At 42.2% G+C, this 18,628-nt stretch overlaps 2 protein-coding genes across 5 annotated transcripts; one reads left to right on the top strand and one right to left on the bottom strand.

Annotated features, from left to right (window-relative positions):
- Positions 1 to 584: 584 nt before the first annotated feature.
- On the bottom strand, positions 585 to 11,789 carry LOC117345506 (zinc finger protein 239-like). The gene is made up of 3 exons (XM_033914261.1): positions 11,525 to 11,789; positions 3,318 to 3,414; positions 585 to 2,173 (listed from the first exon to the last, which is right to left on the bottom strand). The coding sequence occupies exons 2-3, from the start codon at positions 3,391 to 3,393 to the stop codon at positions 1,257 to 1,259; spliced, it is 993 nt and encodes a 330-aa protein (XP_033770152.1). The 5' UTR covers positions 3,394 to 3,414; positions 11,525 to 11,789; the 3' UTR covers positions 585 to 1,256.
- On the top strand, positions 11,772 to 18,389 carry LOC117345505 (zinc finger protein 239-like). Of its 4 annotated transcripts, none has more exons than XM_033914260.1 (3): positions 11,772 to 11,953; positions 14,568 to 14,892; positions 17,414 to 18,389. In XM_033914260.1, the coding sequence occupies exons 2-3, from the start codon at positions 14,583 to 14,585 to the stop codon at positions 18,154 to 18,156; spliced, it is 1,053 nt and encodes a 350-aa protein (XP_033770151.1). In that variant the 5' UTR covers positions 11,772 to 11,953; positions 14,568 to 14,582; the 3' UTR covers positions 18,157 to 18,389. The 4 variants fall into 4 exon arrangements, with proteins under 4 accessions (XP_033770151.1, XP_033770148.1, XP_033770149.1 ...); XM_033914257.1 differs by having other exon boundaries at positions 14,564 to 14,892; XM_033914258.1 differs by having other exon boundaries at positions 14,547 to 14,892.
- The last annotated feature ends 239 nt before the right edge of the window (positions 18,390 to 18,628 follow it).

The following is an 18,628-nucleotide window of genomic DNA, read 5'->3' as shown; positions in this document are numbered from 1 at the left end:
CATCTCCATCTTGGAGCCTTTCTTGTGGAGTGGGATGAATCAAGCGCTCTCTCCCACATGGGTTATGGTGGAGCAGCGCTTGCTTTCTTGGCAACTTCTTTACCACTTAACGGCTTTGCGGCATGGCAAACAACATGGCTATGCTCGCATTTGGCGTAGATTTTGGGCTTCTGTGGAGGTTGGGGGTAGGGGCGGACCGGGGATTTGAGCTACATTTGGGGCTGAACTGGGAGAGCTGGGACGTGGGGGATTTTATACTCATATTCCTCTTCTATTTTCTGCTGTGTATGGGCTTTGATGGTTCTCAACCTTTTCAAGTGTTGTGGGTACTGTGTTTTGTCCTTGGGGGGGGAGGGGCTACATCTTAGTGGGCATTGTGGTTTGTTATTGTTTGATTATAGGAATTGCACATGTTTTTTGGCTGGCAGCACTTTGGGTGTTTTCTAGAATGTTGCGTATTGTTCCTTGTTTTACTGCTGCTGCATCTACTATGTATATTTTATGCTGGGTGTATATCTCAATAAAAGCTTTATTTGAAAGAAAAAAAAAAAAGAATCCAGTCTGCTTCTCCATAGAGAATTGTGGTTTTGTTTTGCAAAAGTACATCAATAAAAATTGTTTGAATCTAAAAAATTATTTGTACGGTTTTCGGGTTTAAAAAAAACCAAAAAATAACTTGGTCAGCTGAAGGCTTGTTTCATCACCCAAAGGGAAAATTGACTCCCACACTGCAAAAACACAGAGGATTATAAAGCAGGCAGCTCCAGTTTCCGTGCCATGTAGTTTTATCTGTTCAAAATTAAGAAAGGCAGACTCTAAAGGTGAAACAGCTTGGCTTTCATAAAGTGCAACTAAAATATTAGTAACTATAAATATAAATTAGACCTCCTTTCTCCTCAGCTTGGAATCAGTTTGTGCACATTTCAAGGAAAATGATCTTGATGTAATCATATATTAAGCACTGCTAAGAACAAAGTTCTCATTCAGCACTATCCAGATTACAGCCTGAAAGAAAGGCACATCTCCTTTGACTAAGTGGAAAACTTGGCTATTTTCAAAAATGTAAATTTCTGCTTCCCCCTACCACCAACTCCCCCTGTACTTCCCTTTTAATTTTTATAAACCGTGTCGAGATCTATATTTATAGAGAAGATGCGGTATATAAGTTTAAGGTTCAGTTTAGTTTCGGAATCACAGTTCCTTGAAGTCATGGCCACCAGGAAGCCAAGATGAATACTGGAAGCTTTTCCATGTTACTACAGATCCCCCCTGGCATGCAGCATAAAATGTTCATGGAGCTGGGAAAGGTCTTTGAACTCTTCCTCACACTCTGTGCAGTTGTAAGAAGCATCATGATGATGATTCCTCTCATGTTGGTACAGCAGAGATGCTTTGCCAAAGTGCTTTCCACATTTTCGGCATTCATACTTCTTCTCCTTGGTGTGCACAACCTCGTGTTTCTTCAGTGTGCCCAGCTCACTGAATCGCTTCCCGCACTTGGTGCAGAGAAAAAGCTTTTCACCGGTGTGGTTGCGCATGTGCTGATTCAGGTGAGAGAGCTGGGTAAAACCTTTGCCACATTCTAAGCAGCGGTGTTGGGATTTTCGCAGGTGCAGATCTCTGTGATCTTCCAGTTCTCCCACCGAGAGAAAGGTCCGACCACATTCGGTGCAACGGAAATTTCTCCCCTCAAAGTGATGCAGGCGATGGGTTCTCAGATTGGCTGAAAAAGTGAAACTCTCCCCACATTCGGGACAGATGTAGGGTTTTTCACCCGTATGCAGTTTCTGGTGCTCTTGCAGGTATGTGGCTGTGCTGAAATTCTTCCCACACATCTTACACATGTTGGCAGCTGAATGTCGCTTTTGGTGCTTCCTCAATAGCACGGCTGTAACAAAGCCCTTGTCACAATCCGGGCATTTGTAAGGTCGCTCACCACTGTGATACAGCCGGTGGACCTGCAGAGAACGGGGCAACTTGTAATACTTTCCGCAGACATCACAACAGTATGGAAAGGAGTTTCCTCCATCGGCCCCTTTCTTTGAAGGTGGTACTTTGCTTTTGGAATGCTGTTTATCCTCAGAGCCTGGATTGTACTCTGGATCATCCTCTTCCTCCTCCTCTTCCTCCTCCTCCGTTAGCATATAATCAGACTCAGATGTATGCTCCAAGCCTGAAAGGAAAACAGAAATTGTTAGGACATTCTGGCATTGATAGCAACTTTTGCAGCACCGTGTGAGCAATGAGTTCTGTTTCAGAATTAAGGTGATCTGTAGTAGGACAGCAATAGCTTCAAATTGTGTAAGGACAGAATAGAGCTATCAAACCCGAGATCCTCCCAAGAAAAACATATCACTTAATTTGAAAATAAAGAGAGAGCACCATTTCAGGACTATAATGTCACTGTTCTATGTGGCTTACTGGTAGAGCTGCTGCCTCTGTACCCAAAGGTTGTGAGTTCAAATCCCAGAGCTGCTCCTTGTGACCCTGGGCAAGTCACTTAAACCTCCAGTGCCCACCGCTTTGAATGTCAAAGCCACAAGGTGGTATACAAGACCCCATTCCTTTCCCCGTCTCTGAAGCAGAATTAAAGCAGTCTTCCTTCTTTACAACAGAACTATGCCATATTGCTATAAATGTCTAAGGGAGAATCCTCCAACAGTTGTTTCAATCACAGTAGCTGCTTAAGCCTGCAACAAGTTTTGGGTTTAGCTCACTCCCTTTTCAGTGTTAGCTCAAGATAAATAATATTCAGGTACAGAAAATCATTTTCTGTTTCTGGAGGGCTTACAATGGAAGTTTAATTTGTAGGATCTTACTGCTCTCCTGTCATAGATGTGCATGGTTACTTGTGTGATTTAGAAAAGTTTATGGTTTTAATTTTATTTAAGATACCACCCTTCCTTATGCAAAAACAGCAGTTTACAAAATTACAATTCAAATGGAAAAAGAAATGAATTCCATTCAAAAAAGTATAAAGGACAGCATAGATTAGGAAAAACAGGAAACATAAAATTGCTGCTCTAGTAAACCCTCACAACTCCAGAGTCATCTAAATGAATAAAAAAGCTTTTCAAAAAGAAGCATCTTCAGAAGTGTTCTAAATTTCAAATAAGTTGATTCGAGGTATACTGTATTTGCAAGAGCTGCTGATCTAAAATCACACCGAGATATTTAAATTCAGTGACTAAAGAAAGAGATTTATTCATAAGAATAGGAGCTAAGCTAGGGACAGGAGCTAGTGTCTTACAGAAGTCTGTATGAAAAAGTATGATCATTTGTTATTTATTTTTACTTGGGGATGTGTGAGCACTCACCAAGTGGGACATGCTCCTCTTCAGAGTTGACGGACTCGATTCCTGTAGCACTGGCTTGGTCAGGAATCTCAGACATTGTAGTGGAAATAAAGAGCTGCTATGGGCAAACCGAAGAAAGACATAATTCTAAAGACTATAGAGAAAAGAGATGTTGCAAAATAAAATTATCATTTAAAAATGTTTGAGGTAGGTTTTGTTAGAATGTCAACCAATCCCACAAGTTTTGCTCCCTCATTCTTATAAGAACAGACCTACACATCCCACAATGCTTTGTTAAGAAGGTGGGACTTGGGAGAGTTATCAGAAAAAAAAAAGGGAAAAGGGCAACAAGCAAACAAAAAAGACCACACTAAAAATCTATGAACCAAAAAGTCAAGGTTGGTCAGAGAGTGATCTATAAAAATAGTAAACAGAGGGCATCATAAATAATCTTATACTATGTTGAACAGGTCAAGAGACCTCTTATAGTGCAAGCTATTTAAGGCCAGGATCATTCATCTTGTGCACCTCCATTAAAGTATAACAAAATCAATTGTCCATATCAGCCACCTCTGTGATAAAACTATAAAAGTATCCTTCAAGTGTCAAAACTTCTGCAAACCAATAAACCACAATCACTTATCTGCTTTAAAAGTCCATGGCTGGAACACAGAAAAACTTGATGCCACACATAAGAACATAAGAATTGCCAAACTGGGACAGACCGAAGGTCATTCAAGCCCAATATCCTGTTTCCAACAGTGGCCAACCCAGGTCCCAAGTACCTAGCTAGAACCAAGTAGCAAAACAGATTCTATGCTGCTTATCCTAGGAATAAGCAGTGGATTTCCCCAAGCCATCTCAATAGCCTAAGGATTTTTCTTTTAGGAAAGTATCCAAACCTTTTTTAAACCCTGCTAAGCTAACTGATTTTACCACATTCTCCGGCAAAGAATTCCAGAGTTTAATTACAACTCAGGAAGCAGATGCATCAATGCTGCTGAAACACCATTTCACATCCATCATTTTGAGTGGGCATCAGGTTTTTCTGTGTTTCAGTGCTGGACATTTAATACAAATAGGTGATTGCAGTTTATTGGTATATAGAGGCTTTGACACTTGAAGAATCCTTTTATAGTTTTGTCACGGAGGTAGCTGATTATGGACAACTGATTCTGATATACTTTAATGGAGGTCCTCAACAAAAAGAATACCAACAAATTCCAGGATACCAAGGGAGAGCCAAAAACAAAACTGTGGAAATGAGGTACTTGATGTCAGGAATTTATTTAAATGATTCTTCTTAAACTAAACTAAACCTTTTACCACCAGCTCCCACTGTACTTTCCTTTTAATTTTTGTAAACCGTGTCGAGCTCTATATCTATAGAAAAGATGCGGTATATAAGCTTAAGGTTTAGTTTAGTTTTCTTAAATAATTCAAATGATGCAGGTATAGCAAAAATAATCCATATAACACATCAATGAGTTGTGGTGCGGGCCTAACACGGTCCGTGTTTCTGCTATGAACGCCTTCTTCAGGGGTCCTAAGAAAATATGTATGTACATAAATACATACATAAAAGGAGAGGTTAGAAGAAAATAAAAGATGAGAGTTAATTGTGAATGAGAATGAAGGACATGTGTGGAATATCCATGGGAAGTGAATAATGAATGTGAAACTTAATAAAAAAGCACTGTGCTTTGAGATAATTTGGCTCTTGTCATCTATGTCAATATACGAGAAATTAAAAGATCTCTGAGTAGTAAAGAAGAAAGTGAATGCTGATGCAAATGGCATGCTGAAGAATGAATACTACAGGAAAAATTTGTATTATGAACCACACAGAAATGCCAAGAGAAGTGAATAAAATAAAGGTAGATAGGAAGCTATATACAAAAACATACCAAATTCCACAGGCTTAATTATACTCGAAAGCATACAAAAGTGTGTGAATGCTGAAAAAAATAAATGAATAAAATATGGAACAAGATAAAATCTAAAAGCGAAAACAACAAGTACTGTGAAAACTGTGCTAAACAAAGCCGTGAATGATGCATTTTAAAGTCATCTGACATAATTGATGGTAAAACCACTTAGAAAGTGTGCGAAAGAACGGTAAGAGAACCAATGAAACTATATATAAGCAGCAAATTAAATGAGCAATACAAGATTGAAAATCTACTATGATGAGAATAAATAATCATTAATAATGAGCGGTAGGAGGACAAACCAGACCGATGCAGACGGCTTGCAAAGGAGGTAAGAAGACGCTGGTATAAAATAAGTTGTCCAAAAAGAAACATGGTTAAGTAAATAAATGAAACAGCGATATAGGAGAAAACAACGAATACCGTATTTCCCCATGTATAGGCTGCAGTTTATACATTGATTTTACAAACATGAGTACTGGGTGCGGCTTGCTTAAATGGGGCAGCCTATCTAAAGACATCCCCTCTGTAAATCATCCCCCCTGTACCTTTTTAAATCCCCCTTAAATACCTCCCTCGCTGGATGGCTGCCAGCTGCCTCCTCCAATCTTGCGGCCAGCGGTGCAAAGCAGGAGTGATCTTTTTGGCATCCAGCCTGGCCCTGTGAATGGCTGCTGTCAGTTCTCGTGAGTCCTGTGAGAACTGATGGTAGCCATTCAAAAAGATCACTCCTGCTCTGCACCGCTGGCCACAAGATTGGAGGAGGCAGCTGGCAGCCATCCAGCGAGATAGGTATTTAAGGGGGATTTAAAAAGGTATGGGGGGTGTGATTTAAAAAGGTACAGCTACTCCAGTAATGCCGCAGCTTATAGACTGGGGCGGCTTATCTAACAGTTTTAAAACGTAAATCAGCATTTTCTGCGGCTTATAGAATGAGGCGGCCTATCATGTGGAGCAGCCTCTTGTTGGGGAAATACAGTACATATATACAAAACAATACTGATTGCCTAAAATCTTTATGAACATAGTATGAACTGTCTGTGAACTTATATTAAGGTAAACTAATTTTTTTATATACATAGCAAATCTAAGAGTAGATTAAAGCATATTTATGTAAAACTAGTCAAGTGACATTGTAAAGTATAAAAGTGTACTAACACAACTCTAAAAAGCCCAAAAGTGAAATAAACATATGTGTCAAACAGTGAAAAATATCCAATGGCAATCAGTAATAAGTGAAAATATCAATATTAACCTAACAAGACAGTGAAATTGCTGTAAAGGAAACCAAGAAGAATAACCCCATTAGGAACAAAGTAAATGAAAAATACAACAATATGAAAGCAAACAGTGTAGTGAAAGACAGAAAACTGCCAAATCAGATGAGTTTAGCAAGTGTGTTTCTTTCAATACTCAAAAACGCCATGGGAAGGCTGGAGTCATTACTAATGGATCCGAGGCAGTGAAGTAGACAGAAAGCGACCAACTACTGATTGTCATTGGATATTTTTCCCGCTTTTGCACATATGTTTATTTCACTTTTGGACTTTTTAGAGTTGTGTTAGTACACTTTTATACTTTATAATGTCACAGTACTTTTTGTTTTTGCTTTTACATTTATTTTGTTCCATATTTTATTCATTTATTTTTTCACCAGTCACACACTTTTGCATGCTTTTGAGTATAATTAAGCCTTGTAGCATTCGGCATGTTTATGTTTTTGTATATATAACTTCTTATCTACCTTTATTTTATTTTATCCACTTCTCTTGGCATTTCTATATGGTTCATAACACAAACTTGTTCTGTAGTATTCATTCTTCAGCATGACATTTGCATCAGCATTCACTTTGTTCTGCTCCCACTTTGTGTGGGGCATTTGTTCAGTTTCTTATATAAGAACAAGTTAAGTGTTTTATGTTAAGAAGATGTACGAGTAAAGTGTGCTTGGTGGACTTAAATCCCCAGAGGGCTTTGCTTCTCCCAGAGAGCTCGGTTGCTTCCACAGAGCTGAAGCCCCGTAACTTCTTCTCCAGTGTGAGAGAGAACTATTGCCACATTTGAGACTGCATGGCTGCATGAGAACCTTAGTTTAGCATTATTTCCCCACCAGGTTTTTTACCCTGGCGGGCTGCTGGCAGCTGGCACTGGCCCCAGGGTCAGCATGGGAGTCGGGGTGAGTCCGGCAGGGGTAGGGCGGTGGCGTCTGGGGGTGGCTACGCACATGAACGGCAAAGCCAACAGTGCCTATCTGGGCTTGGTGGTGGCGGTGGTTTGACTACAACCAGCGCCTTTCACTGCAGTTTTGTTGGATTTTTCTTTGTTTTGTGTTTATTCTTTATTTCACGTTATTAAAGAAAGTTGCTCAACAAATACAGTCTGGTTGGTAACACTAACCCCCTCTTCTACAAAACTGCGATAGTTCCTATGAGCATCGGGAGCAGCGTGGCTCTCTGCTATTGCAGTTTTGTAAAAGAGGGGGGTAAGATTAAAGAAATAAAGGATAGCTGTATGGGAACCTCATATAATTGCCAATAACTTCAGAGTGAGTTAGCAATATTTGGCATTTAAATGAATCTCTGTATAGCAGCACAAAAACCTGAGAAAATCCATGGTCAAGACTGTACAGTGAGTTGTAGTAGATATAAAGTTTCAAGTTTCAAGTTTATTAATACATTTGATGAATCGCCTATTAAAATTGCTAAGCGATGTCCAAGTAAATCCAAGTAAAAAGTAATAAAGAGAAACTAACATTTTAACGATATAATTACATAAGATATAAACATGAGTCGGGAGGGAAAAAGTAAAAGTTACAATTTTCAATTTTTGGTAGAAAAAAGGAAAAAACAAGGAGGTAAGGGGTAATTAAACCATAGCACAATTAGAAACCTCTCTAAAAAATTTAAAACATTTTAGGTATTAAAAGCATCTTTAAACAGGTAGGTTTTTAAAGATTTTTTAAATATTGAGAGATTCAGTAGCACACACTTTCTTCTTTACTACTCACAGATCTCTTAATCAGTAAGGGGGGTTGTGGTCTGCCCCAGGAGCGGTCTTGGTAAGGGTGCCGGCACCTGTCCTCCTCTCCGCCCCCCCTGCTTCTTCCCTACCCCCCATTGCGCTCTTTCCCTCGTGAGCAGCATTATGAACTTACTGCCCGCCTTGGTGTCACCTCTCTCTGATGTCACTTCCAGGCCCCGCGCTTAGAAGTGACATCAGAGAGCTAGCCAACATGATGCGGGCAGCAAGTTTGTGATGTTGCATGTGCTTGAAAAATTAAAAAGGTACTTGGGAAGGGAAGGAGGCGTGCGCCCGGCGGGAGGGGGGGAAGAGGGCAGGGTAGGGGCGCCACTCCCCCTTGCTATGCCACTGCTCTTAATTTCTCATATATTGACATAATTCGGCACAGTCTCTTGTCACCTATCTCAAAGCACAACTCATTGATGCATGTTATATGGATTATTTTTGCTATACCTGCACCATTTGAATTATTTGAGAAGAATCATTTAAATAAACTCTGACATCAAGTACCTCATTTCCATACTTTAATGGAGGTACATGTGATTAAATACATAATGAATGGTCTTGACCTAAAATAGCTGGTTCTATAAGAGGTCTCTTGACCTGTTCACACAGTATAAGACTGTGCCATCCAATTCAGGGAAATTTTTTTTACATTTGATTTGGCCTATTGATTTTTCAATTCAATTCACTTTTCCCGCTCAATAGGGTGTAAATTTTTTCAAATGTCCTGGCAGGTTTATTTTGTAGCCTCTTCATCCACCGCACTGCCATCTCCAACATCATGCCAGCGCTGTGATGTAAATAAAATAAACAAAAAATGACTTCTCCTCTCTTTCAGGTCCTAGCTCACGCTCATCTCTAACACCAGCTCTATTCTGTTTATCTTCTGTTAACTTGCTCACCAGGGTCTCGTGCCCATTTGACGCTTTCTTCTTTTTCCGTGTTCACCATCCATCTTCCATCTCTGTATTTTACCTTCCACTGCCATATCTAACTGTTCTTTCCCAATGTCTACCACCTCTTTCTCTCCCTGCTTTGTGCCCTGGGTCAAACCTCTCTATTCTTGCAGCATCTCTCCCTTCCTCCCCTCCATTATCATGTGCAACATTTATTTCTCTCTCTCCATGCACCATCTCCCTGCCCTCCACCCTATGCTCAACATTTCTCCCTCTCTCTTCTCCATGCATGTCTACCTCCCTTCACCATATGCAGATTTCTCCCTCACCCCTTTCTACCTCTGTTGCATTTCTCCCTTCCACCCCATATCCAACAATTCTTCCTCTCTCCCTCCATGTGCAGCAGCTTTCCTCCCCTCCCATCCCCCTGAGCAACAGCTTTCCTCCCCTTCCACCCATCACCCTATACAGCAACTTTCCATCCCTCCCTCCTTCCTATCCCCCTGTGCAGTTAGCTTTCCATTCCTCCCTCCCATCCCCCTGTACAGCAGCTCTCCCGCCTCCTTCTGTGAGATCTGAGATACCTCTGGGCCTCCCAAAGCAGCAGCAGCGGTGGTCAATGAGCAGAGGCAGCGTGGTGAACAGGCTGCTTCTGGCTTGTCCCGCCAGGACTTCCCTCTGCCACATCATCAGTGATGTGACAAAGGGAAGGCCCTGGCAGGCCAGGCCAGGAGCAGCCTATTCAGTGCATTTCCTCTGCTGGCTGGCCACTGCCATTGCTGCTGTTTTAGGACAATTTTTCTCAACTCAGTACTGGAGAATCCCCTTGCCGGTCAGGTTTTCAGGATATCCACAATGAATATGCATACACTTGATTTGCATACACTGCCTCCATTATATGCAAATTTCTTTCATGCATATTCATTGTGGATATCCTGAAAATCTGACTGCAACCAGGACTGAGTTGAGAAACACTGCTTTAGGAGACCCAAAGGAATGTTAGGACTCATGGAATTGGTGAGTGATTTTTTTTTTTTTTTTTTCGAAAACAAATCGATTCACTGAAGTGAATTGATTTGAACCGGCAAATCAGGCAGCAGTTCTATCTATCTATCTATCCATTTTTTAATTATACATTTCTGTTATCACTTGGGAGAGTTAGATATTCTGGAGCTGAGGGCAAAAAAAAAGGGTGTCCCAAAGACCACTTACAGGCTATACAACCATCAATTTCAGACAGATTTGGAACTGGCTGTGTCATGTTAGCATGAGCAATTAGTACTCCATTTGTCCCCCAACTAATACCGGTCATGGAAGCAGTGCTCTCCTTCCCATCCTGCATAGATCTTTACATCTGTTTTACAACAAGCAGATCAGACCAAGGTATGGTCTCAGCACCTCAAAACAGGAAACACCAGTGATGGCTTTTAAAGCTGCAAGAACTACTTTCTGAGCACATGTAGTCATGTATACCTTTCTCCTTCCCAGATACAGCATGACCCTGCAGACCTTCCAAGTTACCCAGCTCTAGGATGGAAATTTTAGTTCAGTTCTGAATTTCAGATAACCTTATCCCAATGCATTATGAAACTTAAAGCACTAATTTCAATCGGTAGAATCACATAAACCACATTGATTTGGGAATGTAATCTGAAAACTAGACCTGGCCAAAATGTCTAAGTACATTGGCAGCTTTCATTAGGGCAAACACACTGCACACAGTATCTCCTCCTCTTCTCCGTCCTAAACCTCTTCCTTTGATTCATTCCCAACCTATGAATGAGCTTTCAGTTTCTCTAGCTCAGTGCTCCTTAAATTTTATCCAATAGGACCCCACTTTAATAAAGTTTCACATGACCCAAATCATGACAAAAAACAAATAACAGTCGGTTCCTCTCATTTCTCATTCCCCTCCCCCATACATCGCCTGAAGACTGCAGCAAGGGGGCCTTGTGTTTCAATGTGTTGTCCCAGACCCCAATATTCTAAATAAGTCCAGACTAAAAGGAAGCCAACGCATACGGAGGGCGCAGGGCCTCTTAACTTTAATTTAACTTATAGCAGAAGTGGAGGTTCAGAAAGAAGAAGAGCAGCTGTTTCTGTGACCCCCCCCCCTCCCTCCCCCATCTATTGATGTGACACCAGAGTCGCACCCTACAGTATGGGAACCACTACTCTAGCTTTTCACTGGCCATACGAGTCCTCCTCCATATCCACACTGCCTGCTCTACAAATGTGATATGTAGGCGTGCCTTGAGCTTAAAAGGTTGGCAAACAGAAAGGGATTACCTTTTGGTGGGGGTGGCCTAGATGAACACAGAACCCAGATCCATTGCAGCAACCAAAGAAAAAGGGAGGGAATTAGTTATGACAATACCTCCCAGCAGCAACAAGCAGCATTTCCCGCCTCCTTCCGGGTCACGCATACGCAACAAGGCTCTGGGCATCTCTGACCAATCACGAGGGAGGCTTTGCAAATTAAGAGACAACCCACTTCCGGGTCCAGCGTTTCAAGCCTCGTTCGTTCGGCTTTTGTAGTCAAGCTTTGCTCTAGGTCCGCCCCATTTTGCCAGTCAAAAAGAGTGTGTACAAGCCATAGCCATCTTAAGTTCTGACAACTGGGAAAGCGCCTACTTTCAGCCAGTAGGTTTCCAATGTCAATCCCGCCCCACCCTAACCAATCAGAATATAGAGACCTGGGAATCTCGAATGTGAGGCTTGGAACGCGACGGTCATATTTTCTGTGTTACTTTTTGTTGGAAGGGAAAAAAAAAGGGGTGCTGGCGGCTCAGCTGGAAGTGAGCAGGTGAGAGCTCGAGAAAGAACAGCACTAATCTTTTCTTGACATTAATATTCTTGGGAGGGAGGAAGATGGGGTCAGCGTCCATCCTGAACATTAATACAGCTTTGGAAAGGGAGATCGGGAGCAGTTCAACCTTAGCCATTAATACAGCTATGAGAGAGATCGGGAGCAGCTTCCACCTTGAACATCAGTGCAGTTGTAACGAGGGAGATCGGGAGCAGCTTCCACCGTAAACATTAATGTAGCTGTGAGTGGAGGGAGAGAAGAAAGGAGAAGGCGAGCACTGATCCTGAATATTAATATATCTGAGGATGCGGTGGGAAGATTGGAAGCAGCTCCGACTCAGCACATTAATATAACTAAGAGGGAGATAGAGAGAACACCTACGACTCATTAATACAGCTGGTGGAGGAGGGTAACTGCTCTTATCCTAGACTTTTGCACTGCTATTTGGTTTTGATTGGATTATCTTCTTCCTTTCTAAAAGTTCCCCAGGCTATTTAAAATGTGGCTGCGCACCTACATAAGGGTGGTTGGCGTTTTAACTATGTAGACTCTTTCTTGGCTGGCAGTGGTCTGGGATATATAATTTAAGGATGTCATAGAGGTGAAAAAATAAACAACAACAAACAGTTCACAGACAGAAAACAGAGTTGGAAAAAAAAATTAAGAAAACAAAACAATGTGGTAAGAAATCTTTAGTAAAGTATAGTTCCTTTTGCTGGTATAAAAGTCATCTGCCCAACATGGCCAGTTTCATGTTGTGCTGGCTTCAGAGGCATATAATGAAACCTTATTAGGGAAACTCAAAATTTTAATTGTCAAAATTTAAAAACATCCAATAATGAGATCCAGTCAATTCCCTTTCTTGCAGTTCCAAAACTGTATTGAGCAAATGGGCAAATAGGCATGTTCTTGATTTTTTTCCCCCAACTCTTAAGCATCTAAGCCTGGATTCTGTATTGGACGTCCGGTCTCAGAAGCCAACAGGCATCCTATATAGAATCGGGCCTAAGGCCGCATGAAATAAACCCGATTCTGTAACCGACGTCCATGTCCGGTTAGACAATCGGGTTATTGTAGACGCGGCCGTTTTACTTATCACGGCAAGGGATCTTCCTGCCGTGATAAGTATAGCAGCTGCCAGTCCCCCCCCCTCCCGAACGCGGCAGGAGGGATGCCCAATTTCTCCTGCCCAGAAGACCTCCAACGTGCCCCGAACGAACGCGGTAGGAGGGATGCCCAATCCCTCCTGCCTGGAGACCCCCAACGCCCCAAAGACACCGGCAGGAGGCTGCCCAACCTTTCCTGCTGGAAGACACCCCCCCATGAAGATCTTCAGCAGGAGGATGCTCAGCCCCTCCTGCTGGAAAATGTCTCCCACCCATCCCGCAAAGATTGCCGACAGGAGGGTGCCCAACCCCTCCTGCCAGAAGATGTCCCCCTACCCCCCAAAGATTGACGGCAGGAGAGTGCCCGACCCCTCCTGCCGTAAGACCCCACCCCATGGACCCCCCATTAACCTTAAATGTTGGCCAGCCAGGTCTTCCTACTGTCTGTTCAGCATGTCCGTCTCCGTCGAAATGAGGTGGACCTGCCCCTTCCCAGTGTATTGTGGGATGCATCGGGGAGTGGCCCAGGCACCTAAGGTCCCTCCTATGGGCGGGGCCTTAGGCACCTGGGCCAATCATGCCATTCAAAGGCCATGCAATAGCCAACAAACAACAAAACAACTGTTCTAAAATCCCCAAAAATAATAGGGCTCAAAGAAGCAACTTTGACCTTGCAAAATAATACAACTGGGGGAGAGGATAGTGCCAATCCTACACATTAATAAAGGATGGGGGAACCAGGCCAGCCTTATATGTGAATATAACTGCAAGGGAGGAATCAGAAGCAGCTCCAATCCATGGACACAGTGGTGGTGGGGGGAGATGGGGATAGCGCCAATCTGGTACATGAATACAGCTGAAGGGGGATTGAGAGCAGGTCCAATTCACTGCATGAATATACTTGGGGAGGGAATGGGAGCAGTTCTAATCCTGTACATGAATACAGCTGGGGTGAGGTGAAAGATTGGGAGCAGAGTTGATCCTGCCCATTAATGAGATCAGAAACAGTGCTGAAGAATTTCATTGATCACATTTCCTTCCTCTCCTTTCCCATAGACCAGTGCTTTTCAACTTAGGTCTCAGGACAGTGAATTTACATGAGATAGGTTTGTATGCATAGCCGCCATGATATGCAAATGTGTTTCATGCATATTCATTATGGATATCCTAAAAACCTGACTAGCATGGTGTGCCCTGAGAACTGGATTGAGAATTTTGCCATAGACTGTGGATTAAACAAAGTACAGTATTTAACTGCTGTCTTTCCCCCTACCCGTAATGTTTTATTATGTATACCCTGTTATGTTTTATTATATATGTAAACTTGTAACCCATTCTGAGCTCTTGTGATAGGATAGAATATAAATCCAAACAAATAAATAATGAAACCTGTGCTGCTTTCCAAGCCTAGTGAAATAAGTCTGAAGAGATTTCAGGTTCCAGCTTGTGAATGCTTTAGTGCTTTCTTCTTCACTGTGTTACAGTAACATATCTGTCCCAGGCAGTGTTCTACCAGCAGTATGTTGCATTCAAGTATACCTCCAGGGACAGCCAGTCCCAGCAATGGAGAGAAGTGGACTGTGCCTGCTTGCAGTGAAGGAGCCCCTCACATAAAAGCAGAAGAAGCTGATACTGAAGAGGAATCTAATGGACAAGATGCAACCGCCAATGGAGAGCAGAAGTGGACTATGCCTGTCTGTAGTGAGGAAATTCTGTGTATAAAAATAGAAGATGTTGATGATGAAGGGGAAATTGCTGAACCCAGTAGAACCCCAGCCAAAGAAGATAGAGCATCAGAGGTCACTCACTCCACTGCTGAAGATGAGACAGGTAACACCTCTCACTCTTAGCTGCCAAGAAATCGTGTTGGGACTAGTGCCAAGGGGAGTGGGATCTGATTAGTTCATACAGTGTGCAACTAATATTAATATCCAATAAAACCATTTGAATTTTTCTTAACTAGCACGGCGGCCCCTAGGTTCCTAGATTTATTTAGACCAGGGCTGCCCAAGTCCGGTCCTCGAGATCTACTGGCAGGCCAGGTTTTCAGGATATCCACAGTAAACATGCCTGAGAGAGATTTGCATACCAAGAAGGCAGTGCAGGCATATTCATTGTGGATATCCTGAAAACGTGGCCTGCCAGTAGAGGACCGGACTTGGACAGCCCTGATTTAGACAATGGCAGAACAGTAATGGGCAGTGATTGATTGAGGATTTGCTTTTGCCAGGGCCCCATTAGTGCTGCTGCATCCCCTTCTTTCTTAAATAGCTCAGACATGACCTGAGCTCACTAACCTCCTAATTCTATAAACTTGTGAACAAATTTGCATACATAATTTATATTGTATTATATATGTGTCTTAAATTTTGTCTTTAACTATAAGGATGTAAGGCTAATTACAAATCAAGAAGCCTTATCATCAAAGGGAATTAACATCTATTTTTATTAACCTGAAGCAAAGAAATGATCATTGTTTATTTAAAAATAAGTTTTTAGTGTCTTTTTTAAAAAAAAAGAAAAGATAGAACTTGGCAAATTTGGTAAGGAACGTTATTCCAAATTTTAGCATTCTGATAAGTGAATGATTGGAGTTAACACCAGTCCAAGTCAATAACTGGCTGTTAACTGGTGCTTATTGCACCCATTAGGAACTGCATTCTCAGCTGTCCTTAATTGCTATTCTAGAAGTTTCATGTGCTGATTTCATCGCATGCAAATTCTAGGGGGATGTGGACATGGGAGAGCATGGATGGGCCTAGGAGTTAAGTTTTATCTATTAGGATTCTATGCACACATAACTGCTAACAGTTAAGCACAAGCACATACACTAGCCTTTGATATGGCATAAGTGCTCACAAACTAAAGCCAGGTGCAAGACTGCAGACTTATATTAGTATTCTATAATGTCAGGTCAACATGGATTTGCAGTTATAGAATTCACCCTTAGTGCACATCTTCCCAGTGCCTAAATTATGACAATCTTTCTTGAACCTACCCCTAATAGCCTGTGCTGCACAGTGAAAACTGCACAGAAATGAACTGATAGCACCAAAATCTGCCTGGCCTACTGAAGACTGCTAGGGCAGTAAAACTTTGCATTACAGTACTATTCATTCAACACCTTGGTATTTGCTTCCGGTGATTAATGACCACCAGTGGGGTCAAGTTTTCAGGTTATCTCTCATGAATATGCATGAAAGAGATCTGCATAAATGGCAGTAATAGGCATGCAAATCTTTTTCATGCATATTCATGAGAGATATCCTAAAAACCTAACCCATTGCTTGCCCTCGAGAATTGTGTATGAAAACCAAAGATCTAAAACTATAAGATCTGTTTGACTGCCTCCATTTATGCAAACAGATCTCATACATATTCACTGTGGAAATCCTGAAAACCTGACTAGGTTGGGATAAATATTAGGGTGCTTCTGCCCAGATCCTCACAGCATTTCTCCCCCAATTCTATAAAAGGACTAAAAGTTGTGTGTGCAAATTTGGGCACATGTACAATTTAATTCAATAATGAGCCAATTAGTGGTGATAATTGGGATCTTAAGAAGGAATTATTGGTGCTTATTGGAATTAATTAAAATTTATGCATGTAAATTTTACATGTGTTCTAAAAAGGGGGCATGGTGATGGGAAGCTCATGGGCGAATAAGTGCACAGTTATAGAATAAGGGGGATCAGTGGCCATACCTAAAGATAGGCATGGTTCCCGGTACCAAGCACTGTTCTGTAAATGACACCAAACTTTGAGCGCCAAACACTATCTAGACCTGTAAGACTACTTCCTTCAGAATTTTATTGCTCTAGGGCAGAGTTGTCAAATGTCGGTTCTCAAGGGCCGCAATCCAGTCGGGTTTTCAGAATTTCCCCAGTAAATATACATGAGATCTATTTGCATGTACTGCTTTCATTGTATGATAAAAGATCTCATGCATATTCATCAGGGAAATCCTGAAAACCCGACTGGATTATGGCCCTCGAGGACCGACATTTGACATCCCTGCTCTTGGTTACCATAATGGCTCCAGAAAAAGGAGGACGGATTGAGACATCCAGGTTTTACCTCCATTGCTTTCAGTGAAAGTAAAACCCAGAAGTCTCAATCTGTCCTTATTTCCATTGCTTCAATGGAAGTAAAATCCAGATGTCTTAATTCATCCTTCTTTTTCTGGAGCCATATGGTAACTCTAGACCAGTGCAGAAATGCAGGCCTGCAATTAAGTTCAGGCGGTTGCAGCATTCTTTTCTGTGCTTTTAAAATCTCATCTTGTCCACAGAAGCTGTTGCTTATTTTAAAGCACGATTCTTTACTTGTATCTTTTTCTTCTTTCATCCAGACTCTCTCCACTGCTTCGAATGCCATATTATATTCCCAGATATGAAGGCCAAAGGGCGGCACATGAGGAGGAACCATCCAGAAGAACATCATCCTCAACACAGAGAAGGTCAACAGTCTGTCAGTTTATTTCCTTGTGCTTTCTGTGCAAAAACTTTTCCCACGCTGGAGATACTGCACATCCATCAGGCCATTCATCCCAGGAAGGGACCTTTTGCCTGTTCCAACTGCAGCAAAAGCTTCAAGAAGCTTGGCAACCTGAGGATCCACCAGCTGGTGCACAAGGGAGAGGAGGCATATGAATGTGAGAAGTGTAACCGAGCCTTCATTCATTACGGAAACTTTCAGACACATCTGCGGAAGCATGAGGGTGGGCCATTCTGGTGCTCTGACTGTGGGAAGTCCTTCCAGGACCTGAGGCGCCTCAACAACCACCGCAAGACCCACACAGCTGAGAAAATCCATGAGTGCAAGGAGTGCGGGAAGTGTTTTGCTCGGGTATCCCATCTGACCCGGCACCTCAGGGTGCACACTGGGGAGAAGCCCTTTATTTGCGAGGTGTGTGGGAAGGGCTTTGCGCAGCCATCTTCGCTGAAGTGTCACCGGCCGGTGCACACGGGGGAGCGGCCCTATAACTGTGGAATCTGTGGGAGGAGCTTTAGCCAATCCTCTCAGTGGTACAAGCACAAGAAAGCACACAAGGACGAGAAGATGGGGGACACTACAGGTGATATTGTGTCATAAGAGTGACAGATTAGCGTGAGGTGGACTCAGGTTTAGATTAATCCAGTGCTGACTATAGTGCAGGACAGGATTTGAATTTGAGACATTTCTTCTTATTTGAAGGGGAAGAATTGAAATTGTAAACATAATGAGACAGAATGCCTTCACGGAGGCAATGATAGCTTTTTAGCATTTAAGGACATAAGGCTCCTTTTGTACGCTGATTATGTTAATAAAAATAAATTTGAGAGCCATTGGGAATCGGCTCTGCCTTCTTCAGCGGTCACTCTTTTGTCTTCCTGAGCAGGCTTCCAAGTAGTTGGTTAAGTTGTTAACCTTACTGATGCAGATTGATAACACTTTTCATCCAAAGAAGAGATTCAGGCGCCATACACACACTAGCAGCCCTTGGGAGCATGCTCTGGACGAGTCTTGGATGGAAAGGGTGAGCCAAAAATGATTTTACATTAAATGAACTGCCCTGTCATCTGAG

Source organism: Geotrypetes seraphini, chromosome 11 (assembly GCF_902459505.1).
Source record: "Geotrypetes seraphini chromosome 11, aGeoSer1.1, whole genome shotgun sequence".
Taxonomy (NCBI): domain Eukaryota; kingdom Metazoa; phylum Chordata; class Amphibia; order Gymnophiona; family Dermophiidae; genus Geotrypetes; species Geotrypetes seraphini.
This window is presented reverse-complemented; position numbering and strand designations above follow the sequence as displayed.

Coding starts and splice junctions, on each gene's coding strand:
- LOC117345506 (XM_033914261.1), bottom strand. CDS start 3,393: ATGTCTGAGATTCCTGACCAAGCCAGTGCTACAGGAATCGAGTCCGTC. Junction 2,174..3,317: donor AGAGGAGCATGTCCCACTTG/GTGAGTGCTCAC, acceptor TTTTCCTTTCAG/GCTTGGAGCATACATCTGAG.
- LOC117345505 (XM_033914257.1), top strand. CDS start 11,802: ATGTCAATCCCGCCCCACCCTAACCAATCAGAATATAGAGACCTGGGA. Junction 11,954..14,563: donor GCTCAGCTGGAAGTGAGCAG/GTGAGAGCTCGA, acceptor TATCTGTCCCAG/GCAGTGTTCTACCAGCAGTA. Junction 14,893..17,413: donor CACTGCTGAAGATGAGACAG/GTAACACCTCTC, acceptor TCTTTCATCCAG/ACTCTCTCCACTGCTTCGAA.